Below are 21,472 nucleotides of genomic sequence, written 5' to 3'. Positions count from 1 at the left end.
GTAAATAGCCTGTATTAGATATAGCGCCTTCTAGAGTCCTGGAACCCCCCAAAACGCTTTACAACACAACCTGTCATTCACCCATTCACACACACATTCATCAATGAGCTACGATGTAGCCACAGCTGCCCTGGGGCGCATTGACAGAGGCGAGGCTGCCGAGCACTGGCGCCACCGGTCCCTCCGACCACCACCAGCAGGCAAGGGGGTTAAGTGTCTTGCCCAAGGATACAACGACAGCTACAGACGGAGCGGGACTCGAACATGCAACCTTCCAATTATGGGGCGAGCACTTAGGTCCTGTGCCGCCGTCGCCCAGGAACATCTAGCAGCTGCGTTTAAACGTTTGATGTCTGAAGTCTAATTCTAAACAGTCTTCCTGCGTCGATATTTAGTTAAATATGTTTTCTTTGCTGATTAAATTGATTGAATTTTGTTCAGAGTGTGAACTTGTGTTTGTGTTGTTTTCTGCTTCATGCTGTTTATTGTTGACCGTAGCTGCGTGACTCACCCCTGTGGCTAGGATCTCTCCATTTCCTTTAAAAGCCACCGCAGTCACGGGGGCGCTGTGAGGTTTGAAGGCCTGCTGGAGGCGTAGCTCGGCCGTTTTCAGCCTCTCATGGTTGAATAGCTCCAGTAAACGGATCACCCCATCCTCAAAACCTGTCACCAGTAAATCTTGACTCTGGCTTACCTGGAGGCAAACACAGCAGCTGCAAAGGTCGGTGTTCTGTCCTACCCTTCACCCTTCAGTACTGCCACACTTACGGAAGATGGAGCCCAGCTGAGAGCCGTTCCACCCTGATTAAATTGGATCAGTGCCAGTTCACTTTTTGACAGGAAGTCGAAGACTCTGACAGAACCTAAACAACACAAAAATTCTGTTGTAGAACGACTTGGTGCTGCTGAGATTTAATGTCAGTAAGGTTGGGCGTCGAGCATTGATTGAAACTGGGACTAACTGTCAGTTTTTTATTTCGATTCCTAGTTTCGACTCCTAGTGTAACCGGGTCACCGTAGTTCCCGGAAGTAGTTCTGGTCGGACGTGCAGTGCCGCCGAGCCAGGCGTTTCATTATGAGGCCGCTATAATTGGGGCGGTTGGGCTCTAGCTGCAGAAAGCTGAATGCCTCTCCTTGTGTGCAGACGTGGGTGCAGCTAAGACAGTGGTGAGTGACCTGGCCTCGCTTTATTTTAGTAAAATAAAGGTTGTATTTTTAATTCAACGTTTCCTTTTTGTGAAGCGTGAGCGAGCTGAATGCTGATGAGGTATTTGTTTAGAGTATTTTGGTGTCTTTTTAGCATAGGATTAACAATGTGTGTTTGTTCACAGATCTTAGCCTTAGAAATAAAACAAGGCTAAGCGGCTGGGCAACAGGAACTGGAGGGAGAAACCTGAGTGAAGACTGACAGGACCAGAGACAAGGGAGAAGGCAAACCAATGTCTAAGGTATGCACCCTGCCCTTTTCATCATTCAGCAGCTCATTTTAATTAGCGTTTAGCTCACGTTAGAGTTGGCACCTCTGCAGATTCTGCTGTTTTGCTTCTCCGGATTTTTTTGATTAGTTTCCGGCTCCCACGAGTAGAGGACACGAACTCCCGGCATCGCCTGGCGTGCGGGTGCTTGGATGCGACAGTGGCCGGTCCCGCTGGCCTATACCAGATGGGATCCACGGCCGCCAACGACATCACCTCCTAGACTAGACTATAGTGGGACTCCACTCGGGTCCAAGGAGGACCACCTCTCAAGTGTCTCCAGCAGCAAGAACTTTCGAGCTGCTTAGCTCTTTGCCGTGCGTGGCGCATGTCTGGCATGCATCTGAGTGAGACTGTTTGCTCTTTTAAAATAAATGATTTAACTTTATTTTTATTTATTTTAGACAGCCTGCAACTCCTGGCTGGTGAACTAGCAGGCTGTCCATATTTTTATAATTCGTTTAGCCAACTGTTTGTTGGTTTTGTTTTTAACAGTTTCTTTCTTTTATTGCAGGCTGTTTGCTCCCAGTGGGTACCATCGGCCTTGGTGGCGGGAGTTTTCCACGCGTGTGTGTGTGTGCTCCTTCACAGTGCACCTCCTGGACGCATGGCACTGTGACGGGTGACTTTAGTTTGGTTTGGTGTGTATTTTTTGGTTGGCCGAATTGGACCCTGGTAATCTTCAGCCTGTTCCGGTTAATTTAGTCTCTTTTCTTTTTCTTTTATATTTTAATAAAAGCACGTTGTTGGTCAGAACACGTCTCCTGCCTGATCTGTAGAGTGGACCTGTGTGTCTTTATTTCCTGAGGTGTAACTCCCCAGGTGAACTATTGTGGCCGACGTAAACGGAACAGAAAATAACCCAAAGACATTTTTTCATGCATGTGTGGAGATTGTAGACTGAATAAGTTAAAAATAATAGCCTTTATTCCGTGATTAACAGGTTAAAAATACTTGATTTATTTCATGGTTAAGCTGGTTAAAAACATACTTTATTGAAATGAGTGATTTGTTAAATATATTTCGTAATTTAGAAGACAAGTTTATCTAAAAAGCTATTTTGCTCATGAGTGAGAGTTAAAATGCACTGCAGTTGAAGATTGAGTGATCTGTGATCGATTATTCCTGCCTTGTCAAGACGACACAAAATTTGTGTACAAAATGCTTCTGATGTATTTGCCTAAGTATTACCTTTTATGTTTACAGTTTTATCTATTTTTTGGAGACCAATTGCAACTCTAGAGTTTGTTATTAAACGTTTTTAGCTGGTTAGGCATTGACTAGTCAGGTCTGAGTTGGCGCGAGGGGAAACGCAGAGCTTCCACTCATTCATTAATAGAGTGGAAACGGCTGAACTCACACCGTGTCTGCGTGGTTCCTTCTCTATTCCCCTTTTCCAGGGGTGAAACACATGCAGCTTTCTTTCTTCTTGTTTATTATTGTGTGTGAACATCTGAAATCACGTGTGGTGTCGCAATTCTTCCATGATTTTGTGACGTCACGGGATCAGCTGTGTGAAACGCTTTCACTCGCGTTTCTAGTCAGAACTGCTCCCGGTTGGGAACGAGCTTGCGGGTGGAACGCCGCTATTGCGTTACGCGACTGCTTCCACGGCCAATGGAGAGCCGGGGTCAGACTGCAGGCCTTAGCGTCTCTGCAACAAGGGTTGAGGTGGAGAAACAATCCAGGACCGGAATCGAAACGAGGAATTGGAATCGGAATCAGGACCGTTCAAATTTAAAATGATGCCCAACCCTAATTGTCAATCTGAGCTTAAACTCACAGTCCAGAGAGGTGGTGACCATCAGGTGGGAGCGCTTTGACACGTCCAGGCCTTTGATCAACTCGGAGTGGAAGGAGAACAGGCACTCTGGTTTAGAAGCCTGAAAACAAACACAAAGTGTGGTGAACTACAGCAAGTATCACAATGGCTAGAGACAAAGTTCCTCTGAGCAGCACGTGTAAAGAAGAATTAAAACCTCAGATGAAAAAGGTTTTTGGATTTTCATGGCTGGAATTTTAAGAAAATCTGATGTTTGTGACCGGCGCGGGGAAAACAGAAACTAACTTCCAGTCTAGGCCCTGGGCAGCTGGTGACGTTTCACAAAGAGCTCTGCTGAAACAGCTGTAGTAAACAACCCCGACTCCGGTGTTTCTGCGTTAACGTTACAGCAGAACAACGTGTCATCAGTCAGATGTAGCTTCTGAAGCCTCTGCTAGTCGATCACATTTGTTTTTTCACTGGGATACAGCGACGAGAACGGATATTGGACTACCGGAGAAGTTGAACTGAGCTCTGACCCCGCTAGCTGGATATCACCACCGGAGGGAAATTAATGGGGAAAGGACAAAATAAAGCACTAAAGCAGTTGGAGATCAAAGGCAAAGACACTTTATATGAGGAACTAGCTGAAATAGTGACTAATCTCAATAACCATTTTGTCAACTCTGTGAGACTGACTGTGCATAGTCCCATAAGTGGTCCACTACACTATTCATTGATGTATCACAGCCAGTCTTTGTTCTGACTGAAATGTCTAAATTCAAGGTTAAATCTATAATCATGTCTATTAAGAACAAGTCAAAAGATATATTTGGACTGGACTCCATGTTTTTAAAGAAACATGCTGACTCTCTTGCAGGGCCCATTACTACGATCATAAACACCTCTAAATTTCCAAGTGACTGGAAGTCCGCAGCTGTTGTACCAGCCTATACATCTGGAGATGTAACTGACATGAACAATTATAGACCGATTAGTATCTTACCTGTAATGTCTAAGATCTCTGAAAAATGTGTAGCTGAGCAGTTGACTGAGCATCTTAACAGTAGTCCTTTTAAATTACATCCAATGCAATTTGGCTTTAGAGCCAATCACTCAACAGACAGCTAACGGTTTCCTCGTGGAAAACATCAAGTCCAATTTGGACAAAGGAGGTATAGTTGGAGCAGTTTTTTTAGGTTTGAAAAGAACTTCCGACACTGTCAACCATGACATTTTCATCCAGAAATTGTCTTGTTTTAACTTCTCAACCAGTGCTACTGACTGCATGAGGTCTTACCTAGCAAACAGAGTTCAGTGTGTGATAATGGTGAAACATTGACACCATTGAGGAAAGCATTGGGTGTACCCCAGGGATCTGTCCTGGGCCCTATTCTGTTCAACATTTACATAAATGACCTCCCATCAGTGTGTACTGGATGTGAGGTGCAGATGTATGCTGATGATACAGTCATATATGTCCATGCAGAAACTAAAGCCCAAGCTGCTGCTAAGCTTAGCGATACAATGGTACGTGTACATAAATGGCTTACTTTCTCACAGCTGTATCTCAATGATAAGAAGAGAGTCTGTATGTTCTTTAGCAAAAGGAACATTTTTTCTCACAGTGACCCTACTGTCTGTGTGTCTGGGGAGCGCATTCAAACAGTAACACGGTTTAAATGTGTTCAAAAATCCAAATCAAATTCAAATTTTATTTGTCACATGCACAGTCATACACCGTACGAAGTGCAGTGAAATGCCTTCCGCAAACACAACCTGACCAAGGTTACACACACACACACACATGTAGACAAAACAGGTACAGGCAGTCCACGAGAGCAGCCAGGACGGTGCTCATTTCATCAGATGAGAAGGGTTACATGAGGATAAAAGTGGGGTAAGGTAAAAAAGTTACACCAGGGTTACTCCCAGCAGAGTAGCTCTACTGTACAAAAAACTCCTCAATACATAGCACAAACATCACAGATACAACATCAGACTCCGATAGGGAGGCGGGCGGGGGGTGGGTGGGGGGGTGGGGATCCTGAATCCTCCAACGGGAGCTTCCAGTGTACGGCGCTCAGCCAGCTGCAGTCAAACAGGTGGGACGGAGAGAGAAGGACCACAGAGCACATTGAGTTCCTGCAGGTTGATGACCTCGAAGCAGAAGTCCCAATCTGAAGGCAGGGGGGAAAGGTCGGGTTTCACAGCATCTGTCTGCGTTCCTCCTTTCGTGGGGGGGATGTTGATGGCAGCTTTGAAGGCTGCCTTGGTGTCAGATTAGGATAACAGACTTTGTTTAGGGCAGACAGAGATAATTTTCCTCTCTGCCTTGGAGTCTATTAAGTGATCATTCATGTCCACCAGTGAAGCCAATTATACGTTCTAAACATCCCCACACCGTCCGGCGACCCTCTCTGAGATGACATCCATCTTGCGCACTAACACAGGCAACGCTGCGAGGACATTGTCCAGCTTACAATTCACTTTGGTATGGCAGCTTTGGTATGGCACTTCAGGTGCTGGGGTAATGACAAACCCCAAATGCAAGCAGCGATGATTGTAAGTACTCTCCCTCCTGTGTTGCCTGTGCGACCTTAGCTATTGCTCGTTGCTCTATCTTAACGTGTTTGGTACCATGTGATCGCAGACTGGAGCTGCATCTGCTGCTACAACTGCACCCAGATACTACTAACCAGATCTCGGCCCGTGTGTGTGTGGCAGCCGTATTAAGGCTGATTTGACTCAGCCGCGTTACGACCGTAAGTCTTTGCCTCTGATTGGGGAGGGCCGTACTGATCCAGGGGGGCCATGCAGCAGTGTGGCTTCCCGTCTGTGTGCCGAGAACTGCTATTCCATTCAGCTTTGCCCGCAGCAGTGCCATCCAGAGTAGCGGAGTGTTTGATGGCGTCGGCGGTGCACTGGCCCTCCTGCTGCTCCATCTTGCCATCCCGCTGCCGCAACCAATCTCATCTCCAGCGCCGGTTGTGGGCCCAGAGGACTCCTCACTGCTGTTCTGTCCGTATGGATTTGTTTTGCATACAGGATTGATGTTAATTAGTGGTCGGGTGTTGGACTCCTGGTTGCCAGGGCAACCACCAGGGAACTCCGAGCCCTTGCCTTCCACCAATATGGTTTTTAGACTAGACTTTTAATAAAGAAGTGTATATTTGAATGTTACCATTCAGGAAAATATTGTCCTCGGTTTGTGTCCTTCCAGTGAGCTTTGCAGGTGTGGGAAAATGTCATCAGGCAGTAATCATTGTTAAATTCATAATTATTCTCAGAGAGAGACCAACTCTTATCTGACCCTGGGAGCCCCGTAATGCATAGCGTCATTTCAACATGGGGGTGTCCGCGACACGGTTTATATGCAGGTAGCGGTGCTGCGACTGCTTTATATAGCGACTCGTTGCATTCTCCCTCAACCCAAATCCTCGGATCACGCATTTTAGCTAAAACGCTAACGTTAGCTTGCCTTGCGTTGACTGTAGAGTTGTGGGTGATGGTCACGCAGATGTGTCATGAGATTTGAAGCGTTGCTGCCTTTCACAGACACTTTTTCTGCACGTGCTGCAAACAGGATCGCCGTCTTCTATCAACTGTCCCTCGGCATTCTTCAAATATCCAAAAGATGCCCATACTTCCCACTCTGTCTTCTTTGAGGGATAATAAATGTCCTCCTGAGCGCTGCCGTCTCCTCCTTTGACCATTATTTCAGCTTTAGCTTCAAGAAAGTTTTGGTTGTAAACAACAAAGCGCGCATGTGCCGCCGGCAACTTCAGCAGATGATACGGTGGCTGATAAGGGTCACCGCACCTACACCGCAGCCACGGTAACCCACCGAGATAATATAGTTTTTTTAAAAAGAAGACGGTTATTATTATTGTCAACTTTTTTTACCGGGGTTTACCGCTAACCCGGTTACCGTGACAACCCTACATGATCGGTCTACTTTGATCTATTTTGAAAACTCCGATCAAAACCGATAAGGGCGTTATCGGCCGATTGCGAACAAATGCCGATCCATCGGTGCATCCCTGGTCAAGACTCGGTTTTGTAAGAAGCGGGTGGATTACAGCATTCTTAAAGTAAGCAGGGACCTGACCAGAGACCAGAGAAGCATTAATTATAGAGAGCACGCTGGCACCGATGGACTGAAAAGCACTTTTAAACAAAGATGAGGGTAAGATGTGGAGGGGGCATGCAGAGGTCTTCATAGAGTTAACTAGTTTGGTTAACTCAGGCAAAGAAACAGGAGCAAAGCTATCTAGGATGATGGGCCTGGTTGGAGACGGGAGAGGCAGCGATAAGGCTGAAGGAGAGATGCTAGATCTAACCTTATTGACTTTGTCCACGAAGAAAGACAGGAAGTTCTCACAGTCTGTAACAGAGTGGATGGAGGCTGTAGGAGAGGCAGGAGAGACGAAGCTGCTGATGGTGTTAAACAGCACCTTGGGGTTCCCTTTGCTCTGGGACACCAGGTTGGAGAAATAGGAAACCCTGGCGTATCTGACTGCAGAGTTAAAGGATGTCAGAAGATCCTTTAGGTGCAGCGGATGGACGTGGAGATGGGTTTTCTTCCACAAACGCTCATTTTTTCTGCATTGGTGCTTCAGGCTGCGAAGGCTGTCATTAAACCAGGGAGTAGGGTTCACTACAGGAACTGATCTGGTTCTGACAGGACAGATGTTGTCCAGAATGGAGAGGCAGTGCTCGTTAAACTGAGAAGTTAAGGAATCTGGGTCGTTATCAGAAGAACAGGGTGGATCAAAAGCAGCAGAACAATTGCTAGCTGTGCTCTCATTAAGAAAACGAGAACTAACCACACGGCAAGAGAAGTTGCGCTTCAAAGTCCACAAAGTGTTATTATGGTAAACACCGTTCTGCTGCTAGAGAATCAGCCTCTCTCTCTCTCTCTCTCTCTCTCTCTGTCACTCACCCACAGTGCTGAGGGACAAACACAACCTTCGCGGCAGCGATGCTCACATTTAACATCGACTGCAGTAGAAGATCTATGTAAGGGAAAAAACAGGAAAAAAATAAAAATGTGTAGCTCTGTCAGCTGGGCTCAGCTCCAGTACCAGTACTCCCTCTGCCCCACGCTCTCTGCTGCCTCCGTAAAACGGGAAAAACCTGGATGTCTAAAATAACTGACAACAGATCCTGGGTCAGTCAGGTGCGAAACAAAAACCACAGCTTTTGACGATCACGTGATGGCTTTTGCTGAAATCGCAATTTCTGTCTAAAATCGACAGATCGTTCAGCCCTAGCAGGAGTATTTCTTTAACAAGTATGCAATGCAGTAATGTACTCACAGTGTTGCTGAATGACAGATCCAGTTTCCAGATCACTCCATTAGAATCCTACAGAACCACACAGCAGAGACCCCTGTTAGAAATCCCATCATGAACACACCTCTGCTGGGTTTCTGGTTTCTGACCTGAGCCAACCAGATGGAGGAGTTAGACGAGGAGCTCCGGACCACCGACAAAAGACAAGTGTTGTTTTCAACCATCATCTCCTTACTGGGCTCCAGTTTAAACCTCCTATTGGGATCTTCACTGGTGGCCGAGACAATCATCTTCACGTCCCACACCTGCAGCAAGGACGGGCAGATGTTTATGTCCTCATCTCTGTGGACATCCCAGAAACGGATCACGTGATAGGAGCACCAGAGCATGCTAATGTTAACGTGACCAGCTCAATGGGAATGCTGATCCTGTTCTAGATGTCTCAACCTCAGACTGAGCTGCAGGACAAGCAACGAGCATGCTTTGACCCCTGTTAGGTTCTGCAGCTTTATTAGAATTACTAGCATATTTTGTTGCTAACATCGGACGTTTTTGCACAGAAACATTTAACAGCGTCTTTAGGATGACATGACTGTATGATTGGAGCACACTGAAGGCTGTGTTGAATGCACCGGCAGGTGAATGCATAACAACACAGAAATGTGACAACAAATCACAGATGTGATTAATAACAACTCCAGTTTTACGGGACTAACCACTCAGACCTGCATTAACCAGGTGAATCCTGTCAGAGTTTACTTATTTAGTACAGCAAACTAAAACCACCGTGCTGTCCCCTCTTCCCTGGATGGGGTAATCAGGCGCAGGTGATATGTTGAGAACATTTTCTGCCCAGACCGTTTTAGATGTGACACATAAGGAGCCTCATCACTTTGGGTGTTTCTCAATGTCAAGGCGCCTGGCCTTGCGAGGCGATGTCTTGCGAGGCCAGGCGCCTTGCTTACGAGGACACGGTCCTTCCTTAGTCAAAAAAACGGTTAAATGGAACAGACTTGCATCACGTGACCGCGGCTTCCACGGCGGTCATGTGATGTACTTTTTAAATTGTGTATGTTTATTTAATTAAATATAAAAGTGAGTTACTACCCGCTAGCCACCGAAGCTGCAACTACTAAGCAACTAACCAACCATAGATAACTTCTTTGGATCTAAAAAAAAAAAACATTTTAAATTAGCTGACTTACTTTTAAACTTGAAATTTGTCCCCGAAGTAGCTGCTAGCTTCTGATCCGCCATCTTTTTTAAAATACCGCGGTGTATTCTGGGTAATTTTTGACCAAAGGCTAGGCTACAAGACACCTCCCGTGTATCCTTGCTCAGCTAGCTAAACGGCTAACAAACAGAGAACACACGCCTCGGTAGAACATGAACGTTGGAACACGTCTTGGCGGCTCCTGATGACGTATCTCCTAGGCAACTAGGGCGGGGCCAAGACACCAAGGCGAGGTTCCTTGACATTGAGAAACACCCTTAGGCCCAATCTCAACACTCGCACTTGCACCCTTCATTTGGTGCAAGTGAGGGTGCAAGTGCGTAGGGTGTCCCGATTCTCAAGTGCATAAGTTGACCACGCCCCCATCGCACCCTTATGGGCTCGACACACGGGAGGCGACATCGCCTCTCCTCCATTCATTTTCAATGAGACATGTGCGACAAAGCGATAATCGCAGGTCTCCCTTCTACCAAGCGAAATGCAAAAAACGTGCGTGTGAAATGTTGCGCTCGTGCACGTGTCGTGCACGGACGACCCAGCGACGCGATCCCAGAAAACATTTTCAACTTTTCATCGCCGTCGCTCGGACGAGGACCAATCAACGGAGGTTTCATTCACTGACCAATGAGCGGACAGGATGCTCCGTACACCTCCGAGCAAACATGAAGGAGAAGTTGATTATTATTATGTTTTATAGTAAAATCACAAGTAAGATTTCACATAACTTTAGCAGCACCTTGTGAAACATCATATCTACCACTTTTTAAACTCTGAACCGCTTAAATAAGCTTAATTCCCTCCAACCTGACGCAGCCAAACAAAACAACGGAAGTTTCGATTTCGCCATGGAACAGAACGCGTTGACGGCTTTGCCGCTGGCCGCTGCCGCGGATCGCCTCCCGTGTGTCAGGTAATAAAAGCGACAGCGACAAATTTCGCTGATCACGGTCGTTTGTCGCCTCCCGTGTGTCGAGCCCATTAATCTGCACTTCACCCAAGTCCGCAGCGATGCGGACCTCGGGCAAGGGTATTACCCACAAGTCATTGCTGCAGGAGAGAAGGCTCAAGTTCCTTTTCTGAAAGTTTGTATTTTCTAATGAAATGAGTTCATTTTAGGACGACTAGTTGATGCTCCGAATGGTTTAGACAAAGCAGCAGTGAAGTTAAATGTATTTCAAATAATTGCTTTGTTGTTTGAGTTGTTAATAAAGGTTTTTGAAAAACGTTTCACAGTGACAAGCATCCTGGCATGCGTTGCAATCGATGATGCAACGCTCCCCGTCTCAGTTCGCCAATTATTGGCACACTTGTGTATGACGCACTCAAACCCTACTGCGCACTTTCTCCAAGTGCACTTTGCTGAAGACCGCAGGGCGCCGCGCGAGTGTTGAGATGGGGTCTTACTCATAAGAACAGAGTGATGATAAAGATGTGTTTTGCAGCTGAGGCCTTTGGTCTGTAAACGTGACGTAACAACATGATGCGTTGCTAGCACGTTAGCATGAGGAAGCTAATTATTAGTGACAACTATTCTCTTCTTTTCGGGCTGCTTTAACATCATGTTGCTGTGATGTTTTGCCCACAGCCTAAGCGTACAACAGAAAACACCATGTAATGCTTCAAACACAGCCTGTGTGCTTCTTCTCTTACCCGAACAAATCCATCGGCACCGACTGTCATCAGATTTCCCTCTTCCAGAGCGAACGGAAGGACGGTCCCAGAGTGGCAGTTTCTGCCATTTCTACGACAAATCTCCACCTGGACGGTGTTTCTGCTCCAAAGCAGCAAGTTGCCCCACTCAGTGCCTGACACCACCTGACAGGAAGAGATGTTGGCAGCAGTGTTCAGGTAAAACACAACCTGGAGACTGAACTTCCTCAGGTCTGACTCTCTTCCATTCCTCTAAAACTCATTTTTCATGCTAGACCCGGGCTTCAGAAACAAAAACGTGTCCTGAAGACAGGAAGTAGAAAACTCGTCCTGATTTTTATTCAAATAATATTATTTGGACTCAGTGAGTTCATCACTGTCAGCTTTGACAGATATTTGTTCTCCATATAACTCTGTTCTCATCCATGGATCACTTGATTATTTACTTGTGTGGATAGGCAAAACCGACAAGTTAATGACATTCTTATGAGCTGCATTGCATGCTGGGATGAGAGCTTCATCTGGTGAGGAAAGTTGAAGCTCTTCTTTATCCATGAAGGCATCTGGACATCTTTGGCTTCTTGAAGACGTTTGGGTTCTCATCCGAGGAGCTTTGTCAGTTCTGACTGGGATCTGGGAAGGTCTACAGCTTACAAGCTTGACCCTCCCACATTCCAACAACGAAAGCAGATCTCTACATGTTCTGGCCCTTCTAACATCTGCTGGAAGCCAAATTTTAAACATTAAACTACAAACCCGCCCATCAGGAAGCTCAATGAAGCCTTTAACATCAGTTGTGCCGTATTTTCCAGACTGCCCCACGATCCCTTGTAGTTTGAGACCATTGACCTTAGATCTCATTCTCCAGAACCTGGCAGAGAAGAAGGAGAAAGTGTATTTGGTGAAGATTCACTTCACCCAATGTTGGGCGGAGCTTTCTCAGCCTTCTTTTCTCTCTGTTCGTTTACTAAAACATTGTGACTAAATGAAGCCTCAGCAGCCGTTTACCGGATGTGTCCAGCTCCGGATGATGTGAACCGGTTCGGGTGGTACGGGGAGAAGCTGACTCTGTAGACTTCCTGTGAGGCGGCCGGGCAGCTTTGCATCAACTCCTCCTGTCTCCAGTTCCACAGGGTGAGCGTGTAGCTGAGGTCGAGGCTGATGCTGACCAGCAGGCTCCCGTCATGGTTAAAGTTCACATAGCTGTACTCGCGCTCTGTGCCTCCTAGAACATCAGCACGAGCATCAGAAATGTAGACCCAATAAGAAAAAGGAACAGCCTGCTGGATCTTTTACCTCTCAGGATGCGGTACGGTCGTAGAGAGGGATACTCGTAAACGATGATGTGGGGGTTGTTTCCCTTTTCTGCCACAGCAAAATACTCCATGCTGGGACAAACCTTTAAACACAAACAAAAGAATGAAAAATACATATTTTAGGTTTTCCGATAAAATAGTAGCAGTCTCCTGACCGCGGCGGCTCCAATTCCTCCTCCGCTGCAGGAGCGCAGGAATCGCTGCTCCTTGGTGAGAATGTCCAACAGGATGAGGATGTTTCCTGCGATGACGATCAGAGTTCTGTCATCCAGCAGCTGCAGGTTAGCTCTGCGTCTGATGTCGTAGCCGAATGAGTAACTGAATACGTGAAGAATTAAGGATGAGCATCATGTTTACTGAGGCTTTCTTCAGATTTGAGTTGGAACATTTGAGCTTCTCTCAGATACCTGGAACCGGCCATGATTGGAACCCAGGGACATAGTTAGGACTTTAGAAGTGGGGGACACACAATAGGCATGAGGACCCGGGGGGGGGGGGGGGGGGGGGGGGGGGGGGGGTAAGTATACAAAAAATATGTATAAAACCACAGCCTAGAGCAGGGGTCGGCAGCCCGCGGCTCTGCCTGTATGATTGGATATTTAAATAAAATGCTTAATATTTTACTGCATTAATTCTATATCTGTATACCAATTCTAAATGTAAAGATTGTCTGTAAACCTGAACAGGTCCAACCCGGTCTTACTGTGAGACCGGCCTGGCGGGTCACGCTTGTGCGTGATCATAGGCGCTTTCTGAGCTGAAGAGGATGTGAGATTCTGGACTTCTCCTCAGACGGCTCCTGGATGCGTCGCCATGTTGGAGACAGGAACAAGCGCTATTCAGCCAAAGTTTCATAATCAGGAACATTTTCTGAGTGACAAGTCTCTCTGGGAGGCCGGGTCTGGAAAACACTTGCTTCAGTGGGAGGAACCTTCCGGCATGCCTCTGGTTCTGCGACGCGCTCCAAGCCCCTCTCCACATCTTCAGCTCGCTGTGCACCTCACGTGCGCGCTGACAGCGAGCTGTGCTGAGCAGTGTCCAGCTCAGATGTTCGGATGGGAATCTTTTCTTGAGTGATTTAGCTTCAAATGCGATGTGCGTAACAAATAAAACGTCAGTTCGTCTGCATGCATCGGGGTAATTCTTTCTCCGTCAAAATAAACGGCCAGCATGAACCCTGCCATTTAACTGTTTTGTTTTCTTGTGAAAATTGTTGCAAAGAGATAAAATTAAACTTGATTCCGGCCGGAGCCAGGCGCACTGCGCCGTTACCTCCGTCACTGTAAATGAGGGGAAAACACATTGATCGAGTCCTTTTCTGACCTTCCCCACCTACAAAGTTTAATTACAACAATCAGAGCCTGGATTTGTGTTCTGAACAGTTTAAACATGTTTTAAAAAGAAATGTGTGACAAAAGCGGCACCTGCTCAGTAAAAGCACTAACAGGGTGAAAAATATCTAAATATTGTAGGCAGAGACGGGCTACAGCTTCCGGATCCATTTTATACAAATGGTTTTACTGATTATCTTCTGTTGAAAGATAACTTTGATGTACACAAGCGAAAGGTATTGGCTGCTGTCACCTGCTGTGATTGGTTAAAGCAACTCTCGGCTGTGGCTCCGTGTTTTCTTTACTGTGGGAAACCGGTAAGAATGGCTCTTTGATGAACAGGTTGCCGACCCCTGACCTAGAGGCTCTTCTATGTAATGTCAAGAATGCAGAGCTGTCAAGATCACAGGTGGCAGTAAAATAAAAGCTGTAATACTTTCAGTTCAGCTTGTGCATTTACTATGGGTGCACGTGTCAAACACGCTAATGTTTGATTTAAAGAGCAAGTCACCCCCTACAAGAAATTTACTTCACTCCCACTTGTTGTTTGAAAAATGCAACAAATGCTGTTGCCTGGCAGACCGAGAGGGCGGAGCCGCTAACAAATACACACACAGGCTCACAATGGAATTGTGACATCATAATGTACCAGCTAACATCATAGCATACCTCTTAGCCAATAGCGGTGGCAGATTTACATTCAAATACAGTGCAGAGTTTTTCCCTGACGACGGCGCAACACTGACAGTTTTAGGCAGAATATTTAAATTTTAACTAAGATGCACTGAAGTGCCAAATTATTGACGACACAAGTCTGCAGCACGATTAGACACTCGTTTATTTAGTTTATCAGCAAAAAAAAGTTGATTTGGGGGTGACTTGCTCTTTAAATGACATAAGTGGATGTGGAGAAACTCCAACATCATTGTGAAGTTTGCGGACGACACCACAGTGGTAGGTCTCATCACCGACGACGATGAGACGGCCTACAGGGAGGAGATCAGCGCCCTGACCCACTGGTGTCAGGACAACCGTCTCACCCTCAATGTCACAAAGACAAAGGAGTTGATAATGGACTTCCGGAGGTGCAGAGGAATACACACCCCCATCACCATCAACGGCGACTCTGTGGAGAGGGTGAGCAGCTTCCGTTTCCTTGGAGTTCATCTGACTGAGGATCTTACGTGGTCAGTGCACACAAACAATACAGTGAAGAAGGCACAGCAGCGCCTCTTCTTTCTCAGGAGACTGAAAGATTTGGCATGAGCCGCCGCATCCTCAGGACCTTCTATCGCTGTGCCATTGAGAGCATCCTCACTGGATGCATCTCCGCCTGGTATGGCAACAGCACCGCTTACAACCGCAAAGCTCTCCAGAGAGTAGTGCGGTGTGCAGAAAGGATTATTGGAGGTGAGCTGCCCTCCCTCCAGGACATCTACAGGAAGCGGTGCCTGAGGAAAGCGGGGAGGATCATCAAGGACTCAAGTCACCCCAGCCATAAACTGTTCAGACTACTTCCATCAGGAAGGAGGTTCTGCAGCATCCGGTCCAGAACCAGCAGACTGAGAGACAGCTTTTTCCATCAGGCCATCAGACTGCTGAACACGGAGCAGACACCTCACCCTCACTACTGAAACTCCAACATTACACGCTCCATACTGTACATTAATGCCACTGTTTTGAACATACCAGCCTCTGTATATTTTATATCTCTTATCTTATTGTTTACTTTATTCATTGGTTAAATATGTATGTACGCATTATACACACACTCACATGCACACACGTAGAAAAATAAAAAAGAAAATACTAGCACACACATTTAGGAATGTATATACCTTTCATACTATATATATTATTACTTAGATTAGCCATTTTTACATTTTGCTTGTTTTTACGTTATTGTATTTTGCACAACTGTTGCTGTGAAGCTCGCACACAAGAATTTCACTCACATGTACTGTACCAGTGTACCTGCACATGTGACGTGACAATAAAAGCGATTTGATTTGAAGTGATGTTTTTTCATCCTCCGTGTGTAATATATGTGCCAAATGTGTATTTGTGACAAACGGTTTCCAGAGTTAACTTCAGGGTCACATGACCACCACCAACGTATGTTCTTAAAACTCACAGCTGTTCAGCAGAAACAAAGTCCTCCAGGCTCTAAACATCCAGACTCTGGAGCAGAACATGAAAACGACACATAGATGATGAAAACTTTATTAAAATATGTGGAGAAACAAGCGCTGACTTCCGGCGTTACCTTGGAAACGCTGAGCATTCTAGCTACACGGCTTTATTCAAACAGCTGGTGGTCTCTGTTGTAGTTCTGATATCTTTGCAGTCGTCGTAGGCATGAGTGAATAATTATTGCTCCGTCTGGATGAAGAACACAGCTATGTCCTTTACTTCCATTGTCTTTTATCTAGCATCGATTAACAGGGTCTGCCTATGGACGTGTGTGAGCCTTGGTTGCCGATAGGGGACTGAATCCACCTGAGAATCGTTCGTGGAGCCGATAAAACCGGGAAGGGAGGGGAGCGCTTTGTCAAGCAGGGATTTATCAGGAGATCCCTGATCTTCTAAGCTTGCTTTCTGGAATACCCCCTGACAGTTGGCAAACTAGAAAAAATAGTAAGCGTGTCCTGTTTACTACGTAGAGTGACAGCAGGAACAGCCAATCACACGTTAGCAAGTATCAGCAGAGCTAATAGGTGAGCTTATGGGTGGTTCTAATGGGAAACAGGCTTCAACACAAGTGCTTGTTTTCCCCTTGGTCCTAGTGCTCCACCAGTGTCCGTTTAATCAAGCGTAATATTGTTTTTGGATAGTGAACGTGCAGAGGGAAAGAATTGACTTAGGAAAAACTACGCTGATGTTGGAACCTAACTCATGGAGAGCTGGGATGTTCTAAAGACGAGTGCTAATATGGAACAACAAAACGTTGAATGAGTGATGTAAATATCCACAGAACGGTTCCACAGACAAGGATACTAGAGGTGCAGCAGGTCTTCTGGGATCTCAGACTCAGGTGAGACAAACGGCCTCGAGTGAAGCTTCTCGTATTCGTAGAACTTATTAGCAGGAATCTCCTGTGACTGTCTCTCAGCCTCCTGATGCATCACTGGGGGTTTGGTCTCACATCCTGTCACAAGAAGAAAGGTTTCAGTCACCTGTGACGACCAATAAGATTCCATCATTAGAAAATAAACTCTATGGTGAGAGTTAAAGACCGGACCAACCCATTAAACGCTCCGTAACATCAGATCCTCAAACAGTGGTGGATTCTGCCTCTGAGAGCAGTTCACTATTCACACAGCTGACGGCACATCTCTTGGTATAGAGCGCCATGTGGACTTGTTTATTTTTTAAGGATAGATGATATATCTGCTTCAATGTTGATATTGGCCCATGCTGGTCACTTTTTAATAAATTGGTATCGGTCCGAGAAGTAAAACTGGACTGATATCAACAACCGATGTTCTTGTTTCCATTTATGTGCGTGTTTCAGGGTGTGTGTGATATTTGTTTAGGTGTGATGGTGATGCAGTGAAGATTGTGAGGGTGTTTAACTGACGCAGAGATGAAATGTCAGTGCTGAGGTCCCTTTCACCTGGTGTCAAAAATATAGGGTGATGTAAATAATATAATGTTGGTTATCGGCCATAAACAAATTTCTACATCAGCCCAAGTCAACATTATTTAACCTAACACTATTTAAGGAAAGTGGATGAGTGGAGAATAAAAGACCAAGTCTCAGGCCTAAAACTGTTCCAACGATGAGCAGAACCAGAACGACTAGGCAACAGGAACAAATCCAGCAAAGGTATAGTAGAAAAGTCTACAAGACAGATGAACATCGATCGAATGTTAAATGATTTCAAAAGATTTGTTGAGTTTGTCTCTATTACCAAGATTTAGGTGACTTATTGACTGACGGCTCATGGAACGGTGAAGGCCATCGTGTAACCCCCAAATTCCACTACCTCCGCTCCGCTCCGGTCCGGTCCGCCCCCGCCTTCCGCAGCCGCTCGCTTCCGAACTCAATTTTTACTGGTACACGCTCTACAACGGCTCCGCTCCGGTGCGGAGACCTGAGGTGGGCAAACAGGCATGTGCGGGATTTTCGAGATCTTGCGATACAGTCCGAGCAATAAACGCGGAAGTTAGATCCAAACACCCGTTGTGTGGGAGAAGCATCGAAATGAACTGTTTAATCTGCCCATCATTTGTGTTGACAGATCAGCAGTGTTTGGATCAACAAAGTGTGACTACTTTGATAGTGGAAACTGTATTTATGGCTTTCTTTTGTGCATTTAAACTTCAGCCGCCACTGATAGTTGTTAAAAGTTGTTAAACCTGTGCATATGAAACACAAAAAGCCTTTTGTTTATCGATGTATTGTGAAAAACGGAAGTTGTGCTCGCTCCTTTTCCTGTTGGGCGTTTGTGATTTCTGTCCATTTACTGCGGAGGTGCTCCGGTGTCCAGCGAAAATAGGATCGATTCTATTTTTGCCAGACGCCGGAACAGAGGGCGGCGCACGGCACCGCACTGCCGGAGCACGGCCGCAGTAGTGGAATTGCTCTGATTGGCTACAACAGGACCGATTTTGCTCTGGAGTTCGTGCCGGAGCGGAGCGGAGGTAGTGGAATTTGGGGGTCAGTGGTGCAAAAGGTGTGGCAGCAGTGAGAACGTGTCTGCTTCAGACCTGAAAAAGCTTCTGTGATTGAGAAATCTGGTAACAGTTGATGTGAACTGAAGTTTGGAAAATTTAGATTTTTGTGAAATTTTCATGAAGATCATAATTGTGATTTTACAAAAATGGTAAAACATTTTTAAAAAATGGAAAAAGCTGAAGGTCTTGTGGGTCAATTAAAACTCTAAACCTAGTCTCTAGGTTGATAAAAGCTTTAATGAATTTTAAAAAGGTTTGGAGATTTTTCAGTGAATTTCAGATGTAGCCTGGCCAGCCAGCCCCACACTTCCTTATGGGAGGCCTTTGGTTCTCTGTGCAGAATTATGATGACTTGCTTCTTGGTCAGAATAAATGCAAAATTCAATTCAAAAATACTTTATTAATCCCAGAGGGAAATTGATTTAATCCCAGAGGGAAATTGATTTAATCCCAGAGGGAAATTGATTACAATAACAGTATTCAAACTAACTAAATTAAAAAGCATTAAGGGCACAGTTTTCATTTATTTATTGACCGCGGTGAAGTTAGCTTGAAGTTGGACGTTGGATATTCGACAGACATTGGTTCCCCCGGTCAGAGATAAATCTTCATGTCGTGCGCTGTGCGGCACAGACGGCGGTTAGCTGAGTTCCGAGGACCGCCAGTGGGAACGGTGGTTCGCTTAGGAACTATCAATGAGTTTGTAGTCCTTTGTAAACAAGTACAAAAATTCAAAAGCTTCCAGAATAATTGCTTAAATGACTCAAAATCACTTCTGAGTTGTGTTGCTAAACTACATTTACAAGACACATCAGTTTTTATAACATTTCATAAAATCTGATCTTTTTTTATTACAATTTTTATCCAAAATGATGAGATTTTTTCAATAGCTCCTAGGAAATCAGCCTGAATACCTAAAACCATTTTTCAATGGTGTTACTTAGCCAAACCAATAAGACACAGCTGTTTGTATTCACATTTTTCAAGATCTGATCTGTTTTATTAGGATTTTTTATAAAAAATTCTGTGATTTCTTCTAATAGCTCCTAGTTTAACTGATATTTATTCTCAAAACCATTTCTCTGTGGTTTTACTAAGCTAGATGATAGAGAAATTATTTCGGGTGTTTACATCAATTAACCTAGGATGTATCGAAAGAAATTGTTTAATTTTTGATCAAATTCCTAATAAAAAAAAGGTCGGATCTTGTGAAATAATTTAAAAAACTGCCGTGTCTCATTGTTCTACATTATTAACATTATTGAGAAATGGTTTTGGATATTAAAATAAATTAACCTATGATGTATTGAAAAACAGCCCCTTCATTTTGGATAAAACATTTAATAAAAAAGATCAGATTTTGTGAAATATTATAAAAACTGCTGTGTCTTGTAAATGTAGTTTAGTAACACCACTCAGAAGTAATGTTGCGTAATTTAGGCAATTATTCTGGAAGCTTTTGATTTTTCATGGTACTCGTTTACAAAAGATGTTGTTGATGGTCCCTAAGCAAACCGTTCCCATTAGAGCTCAGCTAACCGCCGTCTGTGACGCAGCGCACGGCATGTTGACCGTTGGAACCAGCAATGTCTGTCGAATAACCGACGTCCAACTTCAAGCTAACTTCACCATGTCACGATCTGCCCCTGCCCTCCTGACTGTGTTCCTCTCCTGCCTTGATTACCCTTATTGTTCTCACCTGTCCCTCATTAACCTGCCCATGTTTCCCTAATTAGCCCTCTGTATTTATACCACCTGTTTTGCCCCTGTCCTTTGTCAGATCATTGTTGTTGTTTGTTGGTGTTCCTGTTCATCCCATCCTGCCATTAAACCAGTTTTACTTTTACTGAAGCCTGCATTTTTACCTCCTGCTCAGCTCATCCACACATGGTCCGCCGTCTCCACCTCGTTCAACGTGACACACCACGGTTATTTAGCTTTTCAAAAAGCGTTAGCTTAGCATCAGCAGCAAACTTCCTGCTAGCGCAGTCTGTAAAATGTTGCTTCAACTTTTGACTAAAACTGACAGGAAAACGCGTATTTGTGACTTGTAAAATGTAGTCTACATTACCTTCCAGTTGGGAAGCAGGATTCTCATCTTTTCCTCTGACGAAACCTTCAACTGACATTTCATTGACTTTCCGCAATTTTTATCTGTAGAAAAAAAAGTATTTTCAGTTCATCGCTTCTCTCTCATTACACTTCAGTCACTCATGAACAAAGACTAAAGCTGTAATTCTCCCCGCTGCGCTCTTCTCGATAAAGTTACCTTGGGTTAATAAGGTTATCGATATGGTGAACTTGGGCTCAGACCAACTGTCCCGTGAACGTGTTACCAGGCAAGATGTAACACGAGCTGTGATAGGTTCATGTTGTGGACGATTCTGGGTAATGTAGTTATTTTATATTTCAGCGCTGCTGTTTCTTCAACTAGAACAAAACCAGCAGGTGAGAAGCTAAACGGATAAAATCAAAATAACAAATATTACAGACCAACGTGAAGGAAACATTTAAAGCTAAAAATGTTAATTTTATGCTCACTGTAACGATATGTTTACTAATTATTAATTATTTTTATTATGTATTCTTTTTAAAGACTGTGATTTTACTGCTTTGTTGTGTACTTTTATTATTGATTGTGTTTTTGTTATTATGTTGTGTTTTACTTTTTACCTGTACAGCACTTTGGTCAGCTGCCATGCCGTTTTTCAATGTGCTTTCTAAATA

General features: G+C 44.9%; 1 protein-coding gene across 5 annotated transcripts in view; it reads right to left on the bottom strand.

Moving 5' to 3' along the window:
* The window catches only part of LOC107374951 (cilia- and flagella-associated protein 44), an 85,367-nt gene extending 64,244 nt beyond the window's left edge, over positions 1-21,123 (bottom strand). For 4 of the 5 annotated variants that reach the window (XR_011520896.1, XM_015943252.3, XM_070552488.1 and 1 more), the window contains exons 1-13: positions 21,015-21,123; positions 20,817-20,899; positions 17,063-17,213; positions 12,890-13,052; positions 12,715-12,817; positions 12,427-12,643; positions 12,175-12,289; positions 11,419-11,583; positions 8,684-8,839; positions 8,559-8,606; positions 3,259-3,358; positions 769-863; positions 512-694 (exon numbers count right to left, since the gene is read on the bottom strand). Coding sequence is in view for 4 of the 5 variants with exons in the window: in XM_015943252.3 (XP_015798738.3) it covers positions 512-694; positions 769-863; positions 3,259-3,358; positions 8,559-8,606; positions 8,684-8,839; positions 11,419-11,583; positions 12,175-12,289; positions 12,427-12,643; positions 12,715-12,817; positions 12,890-13,052; positions 17,063-17,213; positions 20,817-20,874 (1,554 nt within the window). In the remaining variant the exon portion in view is untranslated. The other variant, XM_070552487.1, reaches the window with a different exon arrangement.
* Between the last annotated feature and the right edge of the window lie 349 nt (positions 21,124-21,472).

This window comes from Nothobranchius furzeri, chromosome 6 (genome assembly GCF_043380555.1).
Source record: "Nothobranchius furzeri strain GRZ-AD chromosome 6, NfurGRZ-RIMD1, whole genome shotgun sequence".
In the NCBI taxonomy this organism is placed as follows: Eukaryota; Metazoa; Chordata; class Actinopteri; order Cyprinodontiformes; family Nothobranchiidae; genus Nothobranchius; species Nothobranchius furzeri.
Note: the sequence above shows the minus strand (reverse complement) of the source record. Positions and strands in the feature narration are given on the sequence as shown.